The following is a 19,447-nucleotide window of genomic DNA, read 5'->3' as shown; positions in this document are numbered from 1 at the left end:
CGCCCGATCGGGGAGTCCCCACGTGCTACGCTAAACCAGCATGGGGACTCGCTTCTGCAGACGCCGGAAATCGCACCTGCAGAGATGCAGACGCCTGAAATCACGGGTGCGCAGGCGATCCGGCCCACGGAGGGATCTCTCCTGGAGTGAACCGTCCCAGGCGAGGTAAACCTTGCCAGCCCCTGTTCTATTTTTTTTATAATAATATTTATTAAGGTTTCACAGATAATAAAAAATTCCAACATTTAAACATAAAGAAAAAACTACAAAAATATAAAAATACAAAAAATAAAACACATAAAAATACAAAAAAGAAAAAAGGACAAAAAAACACCCAAAAAGCAAAACAGGAAATAGATTAGTAATTTCAAATCTTGTACTTCCTTCACTAGTTTCTTGACCTCCTCACACCTCTCATTTTGTATTCCATTTCAGATATTAAATTCAGCAAATCCTTACCCTCTGGCATTTATCCTCACTCAAGATGTTAACCTGTTATAAATATCAGTTTTCCAATTATCAATCCCTATCTACATTTTCTTAAAAATCTTTTTACCAATACCACTTATTTTCCATCAGACGTCAATTTAACTTCCTTAGTTTTACAGTACTTCTGGAAATAGTCCTTAATTTTTTCCCAGTCTTCCTCCACCGACTCTTCTCCCTGGTCGCGGATTCTGCCAGTCATTTCTGCCAATTCCATATAGTCCATCACTTTCATCTGCCATTCTTCCAGTGTGGGTAGCTCCTGTGTCTTCCAATACTTCGCGATGAGTAGTCTTGCTGCTGTGGTTGCATACATAAAGAAAGTTCTATCCTTCTTTGGCACCAATTGGCCGCCTATGCCCAGGAGAAAGGCCTCTGGTTTCTTCAAGAAGGTATATTTAAATACCTTTTTCATTTCATTATAGATCATCTCCCAGAACGCCTTAATCCTTGGGCACGTCCACCAAAGGTGAAAGAATGTACCTTCAATTTCTTTACATTTCCAACATTTATTATCGGGCAAATGATAGATTTTTGCAAGCTTGACTGGGGTCATGTACCACCTGTATATCATTTTCATAATATTCTCTCTTAGGGCATTACATGCTGTAAATTTCATACCTGTGGTTGCCAGCCCCTGTTCTAGACCTCCTGCAGGATAGTCTACATGTAAGAAGACATCATGAGACATTTTAGTTCTAACTGTCCATCTTGTTACTGGATGGTGGGAGAAAGGAGCCCCAGTGCACTAAACACGCCACTTTCCTCCAACACTCAATTAGCTTCAGGAATTATAATAAGAATGACTTCCAGTGGTGTTCCTATATTGATTATGCATATTGCTGTGAAAGAAGTCATTGACTACAGCAAGGCTGGTCAATCAAAGGCATGTCTCTGCATCTTGTGGGTCTTTAATGCTTCGAATGCTAATGCCCTTTGATTTTAGTATCAGGACTCCTGGTTTTTGTGCACACGTAGCGTCTCTTTCCATGCCTCTTAGGGCTCCAGTGTTTGCATACATTATGAATGATAATTTTGCTAGAATACTTTCTAAAACACTCAGACCCAAACTTCTGTGAAGCTTTGCTTATCAGGAATGCGACTATAGGGTAGCCAAAGCTCTTTAGCTTCATAGGTTGTTGCTGTACTGTAATTTTATGAGGTGACACATTTGACAATTGAGGAGATAAAAGCAGACCCATAAATGTAATAAGTTGTGCATTCATATTTTGGAATAAGATGTCCATATTTGTTTCAAATATTTAGCCTAGATTATTCTGGGAAAGTTGGTTATCATTTGGTTTTTCTTTATCTGAAAGCTTCAGAATTAGCAAGGAAACACCATAATTGGGCGAGTAAAGGAGAAATTGTAAATTTACTTTCCCTTTTCAAATTATTTACATGATTCCGTGAACTATTAAGTGCCTCCTTTCAAAGAGACATAAAGCTGCTTTGGCTAGTTTGCTTTCACAACCCTTTATGACTTCGAAAAGGCAATTCTTTTTCTAAGTCATAAATAATGTTTCTTCTCACAAGTTTTAAGGTGAGAGAAATATATTTTGTTTTTCTAATATAAATTTACTGCTGTACATTTTCCAAAAAAATAAATAAATCAAGTTCATATATACATCTAACATTTCGCAAGAGTGAAAACAGAGCAGCAATTTGAAGAATTGAAAGTTGGAAAATTATTAATTCCTATGTATCCAGCACAGTGTTAGAAGGGTAAGATCCTGTAAATTAAAGCCTGGTTTGTCAAGCTTCTTCCAATAATACACATAACAGGGAGAAAAGATATATTTATTTATTTAAAGTGGTGTATACCAGTTTTAAGGCGAACCTCAGAAAACAGTGTTTGTTAAATTGTTAAAACAATTAGAATCAAATACAAAATAAACAGAAAGCAAACACCACTTTGTCTTGAAGAAAGTGTGTCTACTAATTCTTCCCTCCTCTCAGGGCGAAGTTCTTATGGTTGCAGTTGCGAGGAAGGGAAAACCAGAGGCTCCTGGGAGGGTGGTAGTTCGTTAAGCTGTTTCTTTCTCCTCCTTCCTTCTTCCTGAATGGGCACAGATCAAGCACAATTCATTTATGTCTGCATAAGACAGTCTTCCAAAGTTAGTAGCCCACAAAATAATTACTGGCCCAACCTTCTTATGAATATTGGTCATTTCATGGCGCATCATCTACCAGGGAATTGAGGAGAGAATCCATTCTTATTGCATTTACAAAAAGATCCATACCTTCTTACCTAGATATAAAACCTTCCTTCCTGCAGGCAAACTGGCAAGTAGTATTAACACACTTGGTTGGACCACCCTGGCCTGGGCTGTTCCTCTTAAGGGCAGGTTAATGACAGACACTGACTCTACGCAGAAGACAGGCCTATCAAAGTTTTCATTAACACGTTTTGGCAGCTCAGCTGCTCATTACTGTCATGTGATCTGAAGATGAAACATTCATAGCAGGAAATGGCACAGGACCTTGGCATGTGATTTACCTTCACTCACAAGAAACTGTATGGGGGAAATGGCTGCCCCTATATGTATTTGTTTATTAAAAATATTTGTATACTGCTGTTCAAAAAAACATGAGTTCATTTAAAAAGGAGTTTTCTAGAGACATTTCTGCACCAGTTTCCAAGCTTATCCTCCTCTCCTTGCTATGGACCAGCTGATCAGCAGGGTATTTGGGTATCCCCTAGTTTGTCCTGTATCAATAAGAGTTTATTATTCTTGTAAATGTCTGCTAGGTGATTTAGCCTTTGTGTTGCGTGATGTGATGGAATAATGGGTGATAAACCAAGGAGATTAGTGGGGTTGGGGACAATATGCCTACTTTTTCTTTCCATGCCTTAAAAATGGATAGTGTGAAGCTATTTAGTGTTGTGGGGAGGTTTTTCCAGCTTCTTTTGGAGGAAGGGTTATGCAGCAGGGGTGTTTTCAATTGTATCTAACTCCAACTGATCCAACTGTCTCCTAGAATGTCTGTTATGATGCGTGTTTGGTTGCCAAGGTAGTAGTATTCTATATTGTGAATTACCCATCCTCAGTCTGAGGTCGAAAAGAACAAGTAGTTGAGACCTGTTCTTTAAGTTTTGTACGATAAAATGAGTGGTTGTAATTTGTTCGGCCACATACTGAGATGGTTTGGTAGATGGTGGAATGGAAGGGTTGAGAATGGGTAGGTTAATTTTGGAAGGGTGATCATTTTGATCGTGGCTATTTTATCTGAGAGAGTGAAGTTAGTATTGTTCCATCACCTCAGGTCTTTGTTAATTTGTCGCCACGGGGATTTTTAATTATGGAGGTATAATTTGTTGAGGTTTCTGGATATTTGAACCCCTAGATATCTGAATTTGGTACAACAGAGTTTTATCTTTATTTTAGGATATGAGGGAGTGTTGAAACACATTGCCTCAGATTTAGCAAACTTCACTTGTTGGCCTGACACCACTACAAAAGTGTTGAGTTCTTTGGCTAGGTGATTGCTGTATTAATAGGGTATGGTGTCGTGACCATTAGGCCTGCAAAGAGCCCTAGTTTATATGTTTTACCTTTTATTTCCACTCCCTTGATATTAGGGGCTGCCCGGAGTTGGATTGCTAGAGGTCCTAGGGCCATGATGAATAGGAAGGGAGGCAGCAGGCTTCTCTGTTTGTGCCTCTTTGGATTGCTATAGCGTTGGTGTCCATATTGTTAATTTTGCATTTAGTTGAGGCTTAGCATTAGATTTGTTTAGGGTTTGTAGGAAGTTGGGACCAAAGGTTATGCTGGGTAATACTGATAGTAGGAATTTCCATTCTAAGCAATTGAAGGCTTTAAGGATATCTTATGGACATGATCATCAGTGGTTTTTTGGCTATTTTGCTATGATTATCAGATTCAGTAGTTTCCTAATGGGGTCTGTTATGTTGCAACCACAGGCAAAGCCAGCCTGATCTGGAGTATTAGTTTGTGTAGGATTAGTTTTTTTTAAGCAGTTAGCCAAGATTGATGTGAATATCTTGTGGTCTTGATTTATCAGTGAGATTGGGCAATAAGATTCTACTTTGAGGCTATCTTTGAATGGTTTGGGGATAGAGACAGAAATGTTTGATTTCGGAAGCCCTGGCAGCAAGAGCTGAAGTTTGTTTTTAACTTTCTGAAAGTTGCATATATGGAAATTGTGATTTGTATGTGCTAATTTGCCCTATGGGCCTATTCTCTGGTTCTGTTAAGGACCCAACAGGTGCCTTTGCTCCTGCATTGCATCTGTTTCTCCCAACACTCAGTTGGGATCTAGTCTATTGAGATACTTAGAACTATATATGAACTGGCAAGTAGCCCTCCTTGGGCAGAGAAAGAATTGACTACTGTGGCTGGCAGGCAAATAAGAGGTCTCTATATTGTTCTGGTCTGGTACGAACACTCAGAACCTGCCCTGCAACTCCCCTCAGTTCCAGAGGACCTCTATCCAGCCATGTCCATTTACCCAAGGTAAGGCAGCAGGGTCCGTATAGTAAAAGCTATGGTTTTCCCAGTAGTGATGTATGGAAGTGAAAGCTGGACCATAAAGAAGGCTGATCACTGAAGAATTGATGCTTTTGAATTATGGTGCTGGAGGAGACTCTTGAGAGGTCCATGGACTGCAAGAAGAACAAACCTATCCATTCTTAAGGAAATCAGCCCTGAGTTCTCACTGGAAGGACAGATCCTGAAGCTGAGGCTCCAATACTTTGGCCACCTCATGAGAAGAGAAGATTCCCTGGAAAGGACCCTGATGTTGGGAAAGATGGAGGGCACAAGGAGAAGGGGACCACAGAGAACGAGATGGTGGGACAGTGTTCTCGAAGCTACAAACATGAGTTTGACCAAACTGTGGGAGGCAGTGGAAGACAGGAGTGCCTGGCGTGCTCTGGTCCAGGGGGTCACGAAGAGTCGGACACGACTAAACGACTAAACAACACAACAAGGCAGCAAGGGGTGGGTGGGTGGGTGAGGGATGGTGGGTCAAGTCAGCCTGGCCTGGTTGGGGGGGGAAGTTGTGTCATGTGTGTGATGTCATGCACGTGCAACACAAGCCTGCCCCCCCAACTTGGTGCCTCTGCTGGCCCATTAGCTTTTTAACTTGATCCTTGGAGTTTTTAAGTTACCATATTGTCCAATTAAACCAAGTTTTTAAAATTGCTTCCTGACTGAAACTGAGACAAGTTTGAAGAAAGCCTGTCTCTGCTGCAGAGGGAGAAGTATATTAGGATAGCCCTGTTCTGGGTTCTTGGGGAACTTATAATAGGAAAATATTACTGATTACTTATATACCTGTGGGTATAGGGTGGTATATAGTCAAGAAATAATAATAATATCATCCACTGTCAGAAGAGGGACACTATCTGAGCTTCAGTTCTGCATTGGCATTTCCTCTTAATTCAACACTGTGCTTTCTCTCGTCCCCTCATTAACCGTGAACTTTGCATGTTATCTGCTGGATGCCACCACCACTGGAGTTCGGCTAGCTTGGATGTAATTTCTTTGCTTCGCCATTCCTCGCTTGTTGTTTTCTTAATTCCTTGCCACTAAACGTTTGGCAGCAAAATAAGGACGAGAAGCAATCTGTAATTGGGCTGCTGTAATTGGGCGTATCATTTAGCAAAATAGGTTTATTTTGCATTTGATGTTGGTTTGCTTCAAAAGGAGTAAAAGGGGATCCTGCTCCTTTAAAGAAAGCAGTTTTTTTCTCGGAGCGTCAGCCTGGTCCCGGAGGACAAAGGCGTTTTTGATTTGTGAGGCCCCTCATTTGTCAGGGCTCGTCCTTGCTTGCATTTGTGGAACCTGTGAAGTGACCCTTTAGGTCAGATAAAAAATATCTTCTCAATCCCCCCCTCCCCCCGATTCCGTGTTGCAAGGGGACCTAGCAAGCACCCGTTGCACAGCTGCAGGAGCAGCACACGCTCCCTAGATAGGGCAGACTTGTGATGCTCTCTTCTTTTGTCAATTAAACGGACTCTCTTTCCGTAGCTATGGCTCTTTTGATTTCTCCTAACAGGACTCCTTTCTCCTGACCCCTCTTCTTTGTTCTCCCGAAAGGGTGGGGGGGAGCCACATTAACCGAGGAGGGCGAAGTTGAGCTGGGCTCGCGTTGGCTGCTTCTCATTCTGATGAAGAGGAGCTGTTCTAATATCCTTAATGCTGCTGTTGGCAGTTGGAAACAGATTCCATTATTGTTGATCAATGCAGCCGCCATGCGGGAGGGAGGGGTGGAGGGGGGGTGAGGGAGGAGGGGAGGGACTCTTCCTATTCACAGATTGATCAACCTGCCATTGCATGAGCAAATGCGTTGCAAGAGAGGCTTGGATGCTATTGTAATAATAGCTGGGGCAGGAAAGGGGACTGGTGGGGAGGCCGCTCTCTCTGGTTGTTAACAGGGTTTTTAATGATCTTTAAGCTTTTTTTGGAAAAACAAAGATACTGATTTTTTTTATCTTACTCACCCTTACCTCAAAGGAAGACAGTCATATATTAGACTTTATTATGCTGGCTGGCTTGTTGATCTTTCCTTTTGTTTTCCCCCTTTATCTTCTCAAATGCTATTTTCTCATCTCAGGCTGTAGGCCACTTCCCCATCACATTGTTTTTGTTCTTCCTGCTTGAGGAGAGAAACTGGCACCCAGTTTTCTTTCCTGCTCCTCCTCATGTCTCCTTCATCAGAAAGGTCTGTCAGCTAGGGAGTTGGCAGCAGGGCCAAGCCCATCATCCTTTTTTCCATTTTGTTCAGTCCAGTCAATAACTTAAGTACTGGACTCCCAGGATCATCTGCATTTTCCCACCCTCCCTCCCTTGATTCGCTTGGCCATTGTCTTCTGTATGGAGAAGTTTTCTGGCTGGAGAATGAGTTTCCTTTCTCCTGGAGATGCGGCCGAGTGGCTGGATAGCAGCACAGAAGATGAGCGAAGCCTCCTGTCATTTCTTGGTACGGTAGGCTTGGAATACTACTTTCTTCAAACATTTAATTGACATAGACTTCTTAGATGGGTTTCATTTTTCATCCTGGAATTGTCAGAGGAATGCATTTAGTTGCACTCTGTGATGAGGCGTGAGTTCTAAAGTTTGCCGCAAGTTAAAAGATCTCTGTTAAACAGATAAAAGCTGGAGTAATTTGTGTGTATCACAGTAATTGCTTATACAAATACACTTTCTAAAAATATTTGATTGTTCTGTTTAGTCTGCAAGTTTATAGATCACTTGGCCTACTGGAATATGACTAACTAGAACTCACTAACCTAAGAGGAACTATTTTTAGCAATGTATCGCAGAAGGTACCTATCACAGGTTTCTCTCTAAACTTTTCTTTGCAAAGCACCATGTACATTGGATGGTTTCTATAGTATATCGTGAAAACCCTGGAGATCCCATTAGAATGCCAACCATTCTACTTCTCCAGTATGACTTCATTCTGAAATTCAACTCAGATGCAAAATAAATCAGTAAAGTAGCAGATAAAATGGTTTGTGACCTTTGAAGTTTTGCTTGTTTGTTTCCTGCCCTTCACTAAGCATTGAAGCAACATAAAAAACTGTTTAAGCTAGTTAGCGAGAAGTTAATATAAAGCAGAAAGTTGTTCACTTTACATTTTGTGCTGTAGAACTTAGGAAGTGTTGTCCAACTATGTAGCTCTTTCTCACAATGTCCAGCCAGATGTTTCTGGGTCCTCACCAGGAGGACATAGGGATGGCCTTTTCCTGCTATTTTCCTCCTCAGGATGCAGAGGGATGCTGGCAGCTACCTTCCATTGAACTGTAATGACTAATAAGCTATGGGAGAGCCTATTCTCTATTCCTTTGTCTAACCCAAAGCCATCAAAACTTCCTTTTGTTATTTTACATTTTGGCTCCTTGGTGTATGTAGAACATGGCTTTTGAGTTTTATTACAGTTTTGAGTTGAACTTTCAAGAAACCTTGCAAATTATGCGTGTGACAGTGTTTAATAGAAGTTGTTCATAGTGTTGCTTGCAATGACGGTGGGGTTGTCACCCATATTGCTTGCTTGCAGAAATACATACCCCTTGTTCATGTTAAATGCACCTATAAAGTCATATGGAGTATATCCATATGGTTCCAGAGTGTGTTACCAGGAGCAGTCCCATCACCCTATAAAAATTAAGAGCTGTGACAATACAATAAATGCTGGGATTGTTTCGTTTATATGCTAAATCCTGAACTCTCGGGTAGTTTGCTATCTTTCTCATGTTTTTTTACCAAAATGTTGAAATTTGTTTAAAAGAGATTAACAGGAGCAAATACCCATGGGCCATGCAGAAGTCTCAGCATCCCCAATTATTTACCCAGTTCTAGGCCATATTACAATTGCATGGTATTGGTTTGAAGCACAAACATGATGGGTACTTAAATGATACATTTCTCTAGGTCAGCAAGTTTGATATGCCATAATTGTTGGTTGAACTTCCAAAATTTTGGTCTCTTGAAAAATTGTATTTGGCAGTTGTCTTCATGTCGTATTTCTATAGAAGTTAACCTTTTAGTCATTTTTTACTTGTTGATCCTATCCAGTGTTTTTTCCAAGGAGCTCATGATAGCATACGTGGATGTTTCCACATTTTTAAAATCCTCTTCAGCGGTCCTAAAATTAGATTAGGCTGACCTGACTTGAGTGGGTTTGGCCCTTCAAGCCAAACGCTTTTTTGATGTGTCCAGATCCAGCCTTAGGTATTTGTATACTCAAGGGAAGATTGAAAGGTTCCTTCTCGCTTGCCTCTGTGCCAAATGTTAGAACTTCTGAGCCATCCTGCTTGCTCCTCCAGTTTGCAGGGCCCTGACAAAGGCATTTGCCCATTCCAACACCATACCAACAAGCCATCCACGGCTGGTGTCTCTAGGTCGCTTCCTCTAGTCTAAAGCTATGAAGATCCTTGGTTTTGGACTGGATTACAACAGGGCAGTTCCTGTTCACCCGCCTCATGTTTTACTTCAGCTGCTCCTATATCAGATTTCTCAACCCATTTCTTCCTCCTGCTGTGGCGATCCTTTGAACACTGTTTGGTATTTCCCGACCTCCTCTCTGTAGGCCTTAGACCAGGGATAGAGAACATTTGGCCCTCCAGACGTTGTTGGACTCCGACTCCCATTAGCCGTGGCCACCATGGCCAATGGTCAGGGATGATGGAGCTGTGGTCAAGCCACAACTGAAGGGCCACAGGTTTCTCATACCTACCTGGGACCTTTCATCTTCCTCCTACCAGCCTGTATTCCCAAGTAAAAGAAAGCATGTCAGTTGGTTAGAGTGTGGTGCTGATAACATCAAGGTTGCAGGTTTGATCCCCATATGGGACAGCTGCATATTCCTGAATTGCAGGACTTCCGGGATCATCTACAACTCTACAATTCCAACTCTACAATTCTATGATTCAAAATGACTCTGGAAAGTGAAAGCCCCTTTCCCTGTATTATGTCCAGTACAGATGTAAAACTGCCCCAAAAGTAACTATATTTGGGAGTGTACAAAAATGATTGTGTGCTCTCTCCCTCTATCTAATACCTTCTGTCTCCTTTAATTGTGATTTAGCATTTTAGCTGATAAGGGAGCTCCTGAATCAAGGTTGGAAACCAAAGAATGGGCCAGAATAATGGGTGTGGGTGGGTGTTATATCAGGGCAAGGTAGTTACGCTGTCAGGGCAGCTCTGTCCTGCGATGCCATTAAAGTCAAGCAAAAGGACTAAAGGTTCCTAAACCAGACCACCAGCTTACAGGAAATCCACAGGCCTGTTAGCTGGATGTTTGATTGATGAAGACTTGTAGTGTATCACTTTATGCTCTAAGGGCTATACTCTAACGGCTAAATGTGATTTTCATGTTTTATCACTGCCTTTCCGGAAACTCATTAACTGTAAGGTTGTAACGCTTTGATTTGAAGGAAGCCTCTTTCCTCCTGGCTTGTTCTTGAAGAATTATTGAATGAGTGTGCCACTGGTGCAAGTCTTATCTCAGCCATGAACTCCCCAGGTACTTTTAGACAAGCTCTGAGCCTTTACTTCATCCCCATCTGCAACATGGGGATAGTAAAACTGACCTACCTTGCAGGGATATTGTAATAATTTCTGAGAAGACATATGAAGGGCCATGAATACTCAAGAAGTTCTGTATAAATTCTGTGGGTTTTTTGCCCTAATATATATGCTAAAAAGAAAGGGCTGCTCTGTAATTTGTCTCCGAAGGCCTTTGCCATTTCATGAATAATTACTTGACCTTGTTTCAATCTACAAATGTTATTTAACAGCTAATCAAAACATTTGCAAATACTAATATTTGCCACGTAATAGATTTCCACAATATGAGTGTGTGTTTGTGTGCATGCATTTGCACACACATCTTTGTGTACTGGTGAAGAAGGATCCCATTCACATTTCAGCTGTATAGAGAGAATGGACTAAAGGTTTTAGGCTCCTGTTGATTCTCAGAAACAGTATGATCTGTGCCGTAGTGAATGAGTCATGCAGTGAATTGTGGTAATTTAATATTTTAAGATGAAGAGGTGCATTGATTTTTGCAGCAGGTGAAAATAGTGCAGAAGCACTATGTTACATGCATTGGGAGAGGAGGGCAACAATCTAATTTTGGCCTGGTGGCAGTAGTATAGATTTTCCAGCCAACTCAGCAGAAAAGCCATTTTAAGGGCACAGAAACAGCAGCTGCAGTATTTTCAGCAAGTTGATGCGCAGTTAGAAGTAGCTGTGATGGCTAGCAGCAGCCTTCTTATTTTGCTATGCCTGGTCCATCAATTGCAAAGTTGAAGTTTATCTCATCTCTATCTGGATTTATCTTCTTACTCTCTTTAATAAAGTTTCTGGCCTTTCTGAAATCAGAAGCTTGCAAACTGGCTGATCTCTAGGTCACTTATTTCTGGTAGGTGGAAGTTGCGTGGACAAGTGTGGATTTTCCTCTTCCCTCCTTTAAAACAAGACCTCCTCCCCCCCCCCCAAAAAAAATACAGCAGTCTGTTTTTGACAGGCGGATCCAGACTTATGCTTCTTCATGTATGACTCTGCAAAATCCAACAGACTGTGTTAAATTACTACAGATGCTTTGATAAGGAGGAGCAATTTTCCTGAGTGAGCATATAGCAGGACTAGCCAAGCCTCACTGCAATGCTTGACTGTGCCGGAACTGGAGTAAAAGCACATCTTTTAGTTCCTTCTTTTCCAAATATGCTTTCTTTATTTTTTTTGTCTTTTTTCTATTTGTTTTTCTAAAGAACAAATGCCATTTGTGATCTTATCCAGCGTACTGCCTGCAAAGATATTGGCTTCTTTTTTTACCTTTTGCGGAAAATAAGACATCATTTTGGAATAAAACCAGCAATCTCTGCAAAGGATTTTGAGAGACTTAAAAACATAGTAATCCTGAAAGAAGGAGCAGGCAGTCCGTGAGTTGTGGAGAGAGATACTGCCCTGTTTTTATCACCAGTTTATGCTGAAGGAGAGTTACAAGTGAAGGATCTCTGTTGCAGACTACAATTTCCATCCTGCATGGAGAAATCTACCTCTTCAGTTTTAAACCTATGGCGTGGTTGACTTTGGAATATCTCCCAAATGCTGCCTTTTACCCATTTTTTTGCAAGTTTCTGGATACAGAGTTAACATTGTAATTCACATTTAAACAAGAAGAGACGTATCCTCTGGTGTGAAGCTCTTCACAGTTTGTCAGGATCCAGTTTTCTAATGCCATCTCTCATCATGTCAGATTTCCCCCCCTTTAAGTCTTCATGGATGCAACGTGCCGTAGAACTGGTAAAATCAGACTCTGTTATGCAAAAGCATCACAGAAGGATTTGTTGGTGGGAATCTTGTCGCGGTTATTTTTCGGTGAAGAAAACCTCCTTTTCTGGAACTCGGCTGGTTGCGCCTCTCCTTTGACTCCGGGGATCAGGATGGATAGGGAAATATTCTGAAACTGAGGAGAGCTGGCTGCTGAGTGTCTGTTAATAGCTTGAAAGTAACTGATGAGGAGGATGTGCATTCAGACCGATTGATTGAATAGCTGCAGTCTTCTCGTGCATTTCCTCCTTGCTCTCTGCAAGCTGTAGCGAGGGGAGGGGGGAGAGTGGGGAAAAACCGGCTTTCTCTTAAGTGGAAGTAGCACGGATCCCAAGGGCTAGGAGGCCAGAAATGGAACTTTAAGCTGCATCTGTCTCCCGAAAGGAGAAGAGCGGGAATAAAAAATGCCAGCCGTCGGCGTCATAGTTTACTCCCTTCCTTTTCAATCCCGAAGATAACAATGGACTTTTTCTTAGGATGTGGTTTTCTCTATTCTGTGCTGAGTGTCTGTCAGTTAAGGTGCATTCCTTTAAGCTTAGGTTTGTGAACTGGAAATGGGCAGCAGTTGTGATAAAGGTATCTTCTCTATAGTTTTCTCTGTGAAAAAATGTACATATTGATCCTGTTGTCTTTGTTTTGGCAGATGTTGTGATCACAAAGTCATAGCTTAGGTCATGCTGTCAGAACAAGGAGAAAGTGACCTATTTTTTTCTTATCTGCAGCGGTTTTCATATTATGCACCATCAAGTGTGTGAATCTTTTGGTGGCCTTCGGTTACAGTCTTGTTCATGCATACTTTAGAGGAAGTACTATTTAACTCAAGACTTACTTATGGGTAAACGTGCATAGGTTAGGGCTGTTACTGTCTGAACTATGAATTATGACCATCCCTATGATATCGAACCTCAACCTTTAACAAATTATGTTCAGTGCAGTTTATATCAGGAGCATCTCCTTATTGTGCTTGGCAGAATTAACTCCCTTCATGCCTGAGTACTTTTCAGTTGCAGATAATATGTGTGCTGTAACTTTGCCAAGTAAGTACTGAACAGAGCAGAGTCTTGAATTGCTTGCGATGTTCGCTTTGCAAAGGAGAGTAAAGTTTCCATAACCTGTAAATAGTGAGAAATGTGTCTGCCTGCGGGAAATGGTCTTTCGTTTTTCTCACCTTTTCCCCTTCCCCCCTCCAGAGGTCCCAGCAGAGAGGTCTCCTCGCAGACGGAGTATCTCAGGGACAAGCACATCAGACAAAACCAACCCCATGGACCCATCAAATACATCTCCATTTAAAGTGCCGGTAAGTATCCTTTCCTTGGAATGGGAGGGGTCCCAGCTGAAGGTCAGGGTGACTAAAATGGCCTATGAACAAACAGCATTCCTTATCAATTTGGGGTTAAGAATTCAGTAGGCAGCCAAAAGGCAGACGTATTGTCACAAGTTGTCTGATTAATATTTATCTCCTGATAGACCCAAAACTTATCCCTGCCTTTTTTTTAATCCTTGACCCAAAGTCATAAATGTCTTAAACTATATGATAAGGCTTCATGTGGATGGATCTCTGTTATACTGAAATACTTCTGATACCACTGTGTTGACTGTATAGTAGATGGTGAAGCTCTTTTCCAAATAAAAAACGTGTAGTTGGCCCAGGTTACACACTTTAGGAAGATGTCTGTTTTTCACCATAAGGTGATGCGGAAAGGACAGTCATGAGACCCATACACACCTTTCCATACTTCATCAGAGGGTCTTCTCCAGGTCACCCCACCTAATGAAGTGATGTGGGGGACATCTATGGAGAGGACATTTTGGGGGGTTGCTTTCTGCTTATGGAATGCTCTTCTCAGACAGGGTTGCCTGGTACCTGCACTATGGTATTTTAGATGCAACAACCCATCTGTTCCCTCGGGCCTTTCCATTACAATCCATTGGGTTCTTCAGATTTTTGCTCCTATTCCCTCCCCCCTTACTGAGTTTTATGCTGGTTTTAATTATTTTATTTGTTTTAGCTGCTGTGTGTTACACTGCTTTTAGCTGGAGTTTCTGATGTGATTTATTTTATTTTGGCTTTAGTGGTTTTATTATGAATTGTATTTTGTATTTTATTCTGTGTAAACTGCCTGAAGCGGTTGGTTGGATGAGTAGTACGCAAATCAAATCAAATCAAATCAATAAATGAGGATATCCTGATTTGTGCTGGCCACTCTCGTAGATGCTATAAACTTTAAAAATCAGGTTTGCAAAATGTAACCCTTCAATTGCAAAATATATTTGCATTTTGGGTGCATCTCATGGCTAGTATCTGTGTGAAAACTCAGAGTCAATGAGGAATGAGACCCTTCATTTGCCCAACTGGGCAAAAGGGCCTTACTTTCACAACAGCAATAAGGGTGGAAATCTATTCAAAGTGCACAAAAAAGCAATGTGGATTTCAAAGGCAGAGGAACTTATCATTTCAGGCTTGCCTATTGGCCTTCAGTTTGCACAATGAGCCCTAATGTTTGGTTATAAATTACTTGGGTTTTGTAACAATTAATCCCAAAAGCCGGGAATTTCTTCCCATAATTTGTTAACAAATGATGAATCAAAATTGTAGCACAACTGCTATAATATTTATGTAGCTTTTAATGATGATGATGATGATGATGATGATTACTACTACTAGAAAAGGCGACTCGGTTACTGCACAAATCAACTTAAAGCTGACATGCTTTTTAAAAAGTATACCTTTAAAAAAAGAAAAATGTAGTCAGCCACAATATTCTGGGCAGTAGTTTTATGATCCACTTACTGGTCTGCAAGAAATAGGCGAAGGGTCCTTTTGTTCACTTAATCCCCCAGCCTGTCTTACTTTCTCAGCCTCTTTTTCCTCTCCCTCCTATCTCCATTCCAATTATTAAGAATAGACATTTTCAGCTGACAATGGTTTCAGTTCTATTTATGTTCTTAACATTAGGCACTTTTAAACTATTATACAAAGCCATCATGGATTGTTTTTAGGAAGAGACTATTTTGAGTTTTGCTTTCATTGAAGTGGACCAGCGTTTAATGAGCTTTAGTTATATAATCATTCCAAACCTGGCATAAACTGTATGTTTGAGCATTTCCCTTTTCCTTTTTTAAAAAGTATTAAATGAATGACAGATCTATCCCAAACAGATTAAACACTGCTATGTCAGCATTTAGGTGATCCATGTTATATGCATTGTCAGAGTGAAGAGAGAGAGAGAGTTCACACTGCAGTAATGGGTCCTACTCTTCTTCCTATTTAACCTTTGAGCAACCCTGCCATAATCATTTGTATATTCTGGGATCAATATTGTATAGTTAACACAACAATAATTTATTGAGGCATGGAATCAGCTGCATTTCCTAATCTCTTCAGCCAGGGAAATTTGTTTTAGCATGTATTTCCAAATGTTTATTATCAAATACAGTGGTGCCCCGCAAGACGAATGCCTCGCAAGACGGAAAACTCGCTAGACGAAAGAGTTTTCCGTTTTGGAGGTGCTTCGCAAAACGAATCTCCTATGGGCTTGCTTCACAAGACGAAAATGTCTTGCGAGTTCCTACGGGTTTTTTCCCCTTCCCCCCTTTTTCTAAGCCGCTAAGCTGCTTATCAGCTGATCCGATAAGCTGCTAAAAGCCGCTAATAGCGCTAATCCGCTAATCCATCAATGGGCTTGCTTCGCAAGACAAAAAAACCGCTAGACGAAGAGAATCACAGAACGGATTCTTTTCGTCTTGCGAGGCACCACTGTACAAACAATGTTTGACACTTGGGGGCCAAATGACTTGATTTCCATTCACAGAAGTTGCCTGCAACAACTTGGCCCTTCTGGTTTGATGGGATGGTTTGCTTGCTGCTATTCCAATGATTATCTGTAAAATTAAGCATTGTATGAAAGACAGGCATGTGCTCTTGTGTGTTCTATGGTAACATTTCTGTTTGTCAAGCAGGGTCACCCACAACTACCATGCCACTCTACAAATTCAGTTTGTGCCAAAAGGAAAACATATTTTCCTATGGTTTGAAGAGCTTTGATGTAAAAAAGAAAAGGATTTCTGACATCCACATTGCAAGGAAGTCCAGTGCCAGTCTTATAGGACTTATAGCAGAAGAAGACTGCAAAAAATAAATAAATAAGAAGCTTTCATAGGTGTTTCAGTTGTTGTTGCAGTTGGGTTTTATATTTTGTCAAGTTTGCATTCTAGGCAACAGAGACACGGCGACAGGCAAATGATTTTTAACTCTTTACTCAAGTATTTGGTATAGGATTGGCTCAACTTTTAAACTATTGGCTCCATGGAGTAGAGCCCTGTTATAGTAAAGTTATCCTCAAGGAGGAGGAGCACTTGCATGCAAAGCGTATTCAGACTTTCAGATTCGTTTACATTCTCTCATTTCAAAATGTGGTGAACACTGGATTTTCCAGGCAGAGATGTGTAATGGGCTTGGTTTGGCTTGTGAGCTAGCAAGATCTGGGCTCACATTGTAGCTCAGGTCTGAGGTTTATAGAGGAGTCTTTGGTGAGTTCTCTGTGTCCCTGCCAAAGTTTTTTTAGAGAGCTGTTGTGAGGATAAAATGAAATTAACCTGCAGAAATTTGCCCCTGGGTGGGATGGGATAAAAATGTAACAAGCTGAACTTCAACCTCTTCGTGCCCCCACTTCCTGGGTCAAGCATGACATAATGCTCAGAAACAGATTGGCGGTTTGAAAATAAAGGCGTTAGAGATATGTTGCGTTCAGGGTGCGCCTGTGTGTGTGTCTTTTAAAAATGCAACCAGGCTATTTTAAAAATTCACTTCTGAATAGAACATTCACATCCAGTACATTTTCCGCAGTTGTCTGTGTAGGAGCCAAACAGTGGCATCCATACAGAGAAGGCGACTCAACTGTACGACTGTTAATAGGCCTTTGTCCAGCGCTTGGAATTTTGATTTACAGTTACATAATGTACTGCAAGTGAAATGTTTCTTTCCTTGTTCTTTTTGGAAGGAACTCTTCAAAGAGCTCTCTGGCTGTTGAGTGTTTGGAACTGCCCATATTTAGAGGCTGACGGTTAAAATTCAACTTTGCCCTTCCATTTAAATATTTGAGGTTACTATTTTTTACCAACTTACTGCATGATGAATATCCACTGACCAGCTTACAGTGGTGCCCCACAAGACGAATGCCTCGCAAGACGAAAAACTCGCTAGACGAAAGGGTTTTGCGGTTTTTGAGCTGCTTCGCAAGACGAATTTCCCTATGGGCTTGCTTCGCAAGACGGAAACGTCTTGCGTTTTTTGCAAGTTTCTTTCCTTTTTCTTAACACTGTTAATACAGTTGCGACTTGACTTTGAGGAGCAACTCATAGAACGCGGTGTGGTAGCCTTTTTTGAGGTTTTTGGTGATTTTTGAAGCTTTTCCAAAACTTTTCCGACACCGTGCTTCGCAAGACGAAAAATTTGCTAGACGAAAAAACTCGCGGAACGAATTAATTTCGTCTTGCGAGGCACCACTGTATACTTGGCAGTTTATGCTTACAAGGGATGACTCAAGAGTCAGATCCTGACCTCATAAGAGTATAAGAGCCTGCTGGGTCATGCCAGTGGCCCATCTAATCAGCATCCTGCTCTCACTGTGACCAGCCACATGCCCACCTGAGCAGAACAGCACTCTCCCCTCCTGTGTTTCTAGCAACTCTCATTCAGAAGCATCCTTCCTCTGACCATGGAGGGAGGCAGAGCCTAGCTCTCATGGCTAGTAGCCAGGGATAGCTTTCTGCTCCAGGAGGTTGTCTAATTATTTTTTAAGAACCTCAGTGCCAGAGCCTGCCCATTGCCTCATGACTTGCCAGTGGTGCCCCCCTAGCCATGCCATAACCTTTGGGTTGCACTGATGCCAACACCAGCATCTCCTTGATGCCAGGAGACAGAAAAGTCCAGGAATGCTGCAAACAACCCCCCCCCTCCCAAGGAAAAGGGCCAGAAGAGGTGTTGAAGGATATTTTTAAAAGAGATTAAAGGCTGATACAGTGGTACCTTGGTTTAGGAACTTAATCCGTTCCAGAAGTCCGTTCCTAAACCAAAGCCATTCTTAAACTGAGGCCCACTTTCCCTAATGAGGCCTCCCGCCACCGGTGCCGTTCCACCTTTTGGCTTCCGTTTGTAGATCGAGGTAAAGTTCGCTATCCGGAACACTGCTTCCGGTTTTGCAAAGTTCATTTACTGAATAGTTTGTAAACAGGGCTGTTCTTAAACTGAGGTACCACTGTATTTCAAAAATATGATAATGATGCACTGGAAATAGAAAGGAAAGGGGTAAGTGAGAAAAGCTGTTTAAGGGGAACGAAGTGAATATAGAAAAGCCAAGGAAATAGCATGAAAAACTGACAGGGTGTTGAGGGGGCGCGCGGGGTGTGTGTAGAGTTAAGTTTGAAAGAATAGGATAAGAAACAACAGGAGATGGATCAAGATACTTTAAGAGGCATGCGGGATTGGAAAGGGGAAAGTGTGAAATGAAAATCATTTTCTACTTGGATCTTTTAGACCAGCAAATTCTACATGAATGATGCTGTTAAGACACCCCCCAAAGCAAATAGCACAAAGGAAGCTGAGCTATGGAACTCCTTCCCACAGGAAACAAAATGGCACAGAATTGAACAATTTCCAAAGATGTGCTGGATGTTGATAGAAAAGGATGCTAGTAGTTTCCTGCTGGCTTTGCCAAATTCTGTCTCCCATCTGCCGCCAGATTGACAAAGGCTGGGCAAAGAAATTCCACTGGTGGTTGGTTGTGAACTTTGAGCACTCCCCACCTTTTGGTCTTGTGCCATCATGAGTAGCATCTGAATAAAAACCTCTGTCAGTCAGTTTGTATTTTGCAGTATGTCTTCAGATATGCTGCGCTGCCATGTACGCAAGAAGTCAGAAGAACCGAAGACATGTTATTTACTTTCTTCTTCCTACAATTTTGTTCTCTACTGTAAATTCACCACAAAATATTCAGATAGTAAGCAGTTTTCTCTGTTTCTTTTGATCGGAACTGCCACAATCTAATGGACCATAACATTGGGAAATATTTCCTGACATGAAGCATCAATTTTCTTTTGTTAGGCCAGAGCTACTCATTTGTTTCAGCTTAGCATCTTCCTCTTGCTTTGATTTC

General features: G+C 41.4%; 1 protein-coding gene and 1 long non-coding RNA gene across 15 annotated transcripts in view; one reads left to right on the top strand and one right to left on the bottom strand.

The window, feature by feature from the left end:
- Positions 1 to 19,447, top strand: part of RASAL2 (RAS protein activator like 2) — a 256,803-nt gene that overhangs the window by 155,441 nt on the left and 81,915 nt on the right. For 10 of the 14 annotated variants that reach the window (XM_081194283.1, XM_081194285.1, XM_081194284.1 and 7 more), the window contains one exon: positions 13,484 to 13,590. In XM_081194283.1, coding sequence (XP_081050409.1) covers positions 13,484 to 13,590 — 107 coding nt within the window. Of the gene's footprint in view, positions 1 to 4,825; positions 4,965 to 7,337; positions 7,435 to 12,832; positions 12,870 to 13,263; positions 13,331 to 13,483; positions 13,591 to 19,447 lie in introns of those variants that run through there. The other 4 variants (XM_081194278.1, XM_081194274.1, XM_081194275.1 and 1 more) reach the window with 4 other exon arrangements.
- LOC308587157 lies at positions 2,271 to 4,702 on the bottom strand. Its single transcript, XR_014008242.1, has 2 exons — positions 2,738 to 4,702; positions 2,271 to 2,545 (listed from the first exon to the last, which is right to left on the bottom strand). It is a non-coding gene; the product is annotated as an uncharacterized lncRNA (long non-coding RNA).

The sequence above is a fragment of the Podarcis bocagei genome (assembly GCF_964188305.1).
Source record: "Podarcis bocagei genome assembly, chromosome: 5".
Lineage (NCBI taxonomy): Eukaryota > Metazoa > Chordata > Lepidosauria > Squamata > Lacertidae > Podarcis > Podarcis bocagei.
Note: the sequence above shows the minus strand (reverse complement) of the source record. Positions and strands in the feature narration are given on the sequence as shown.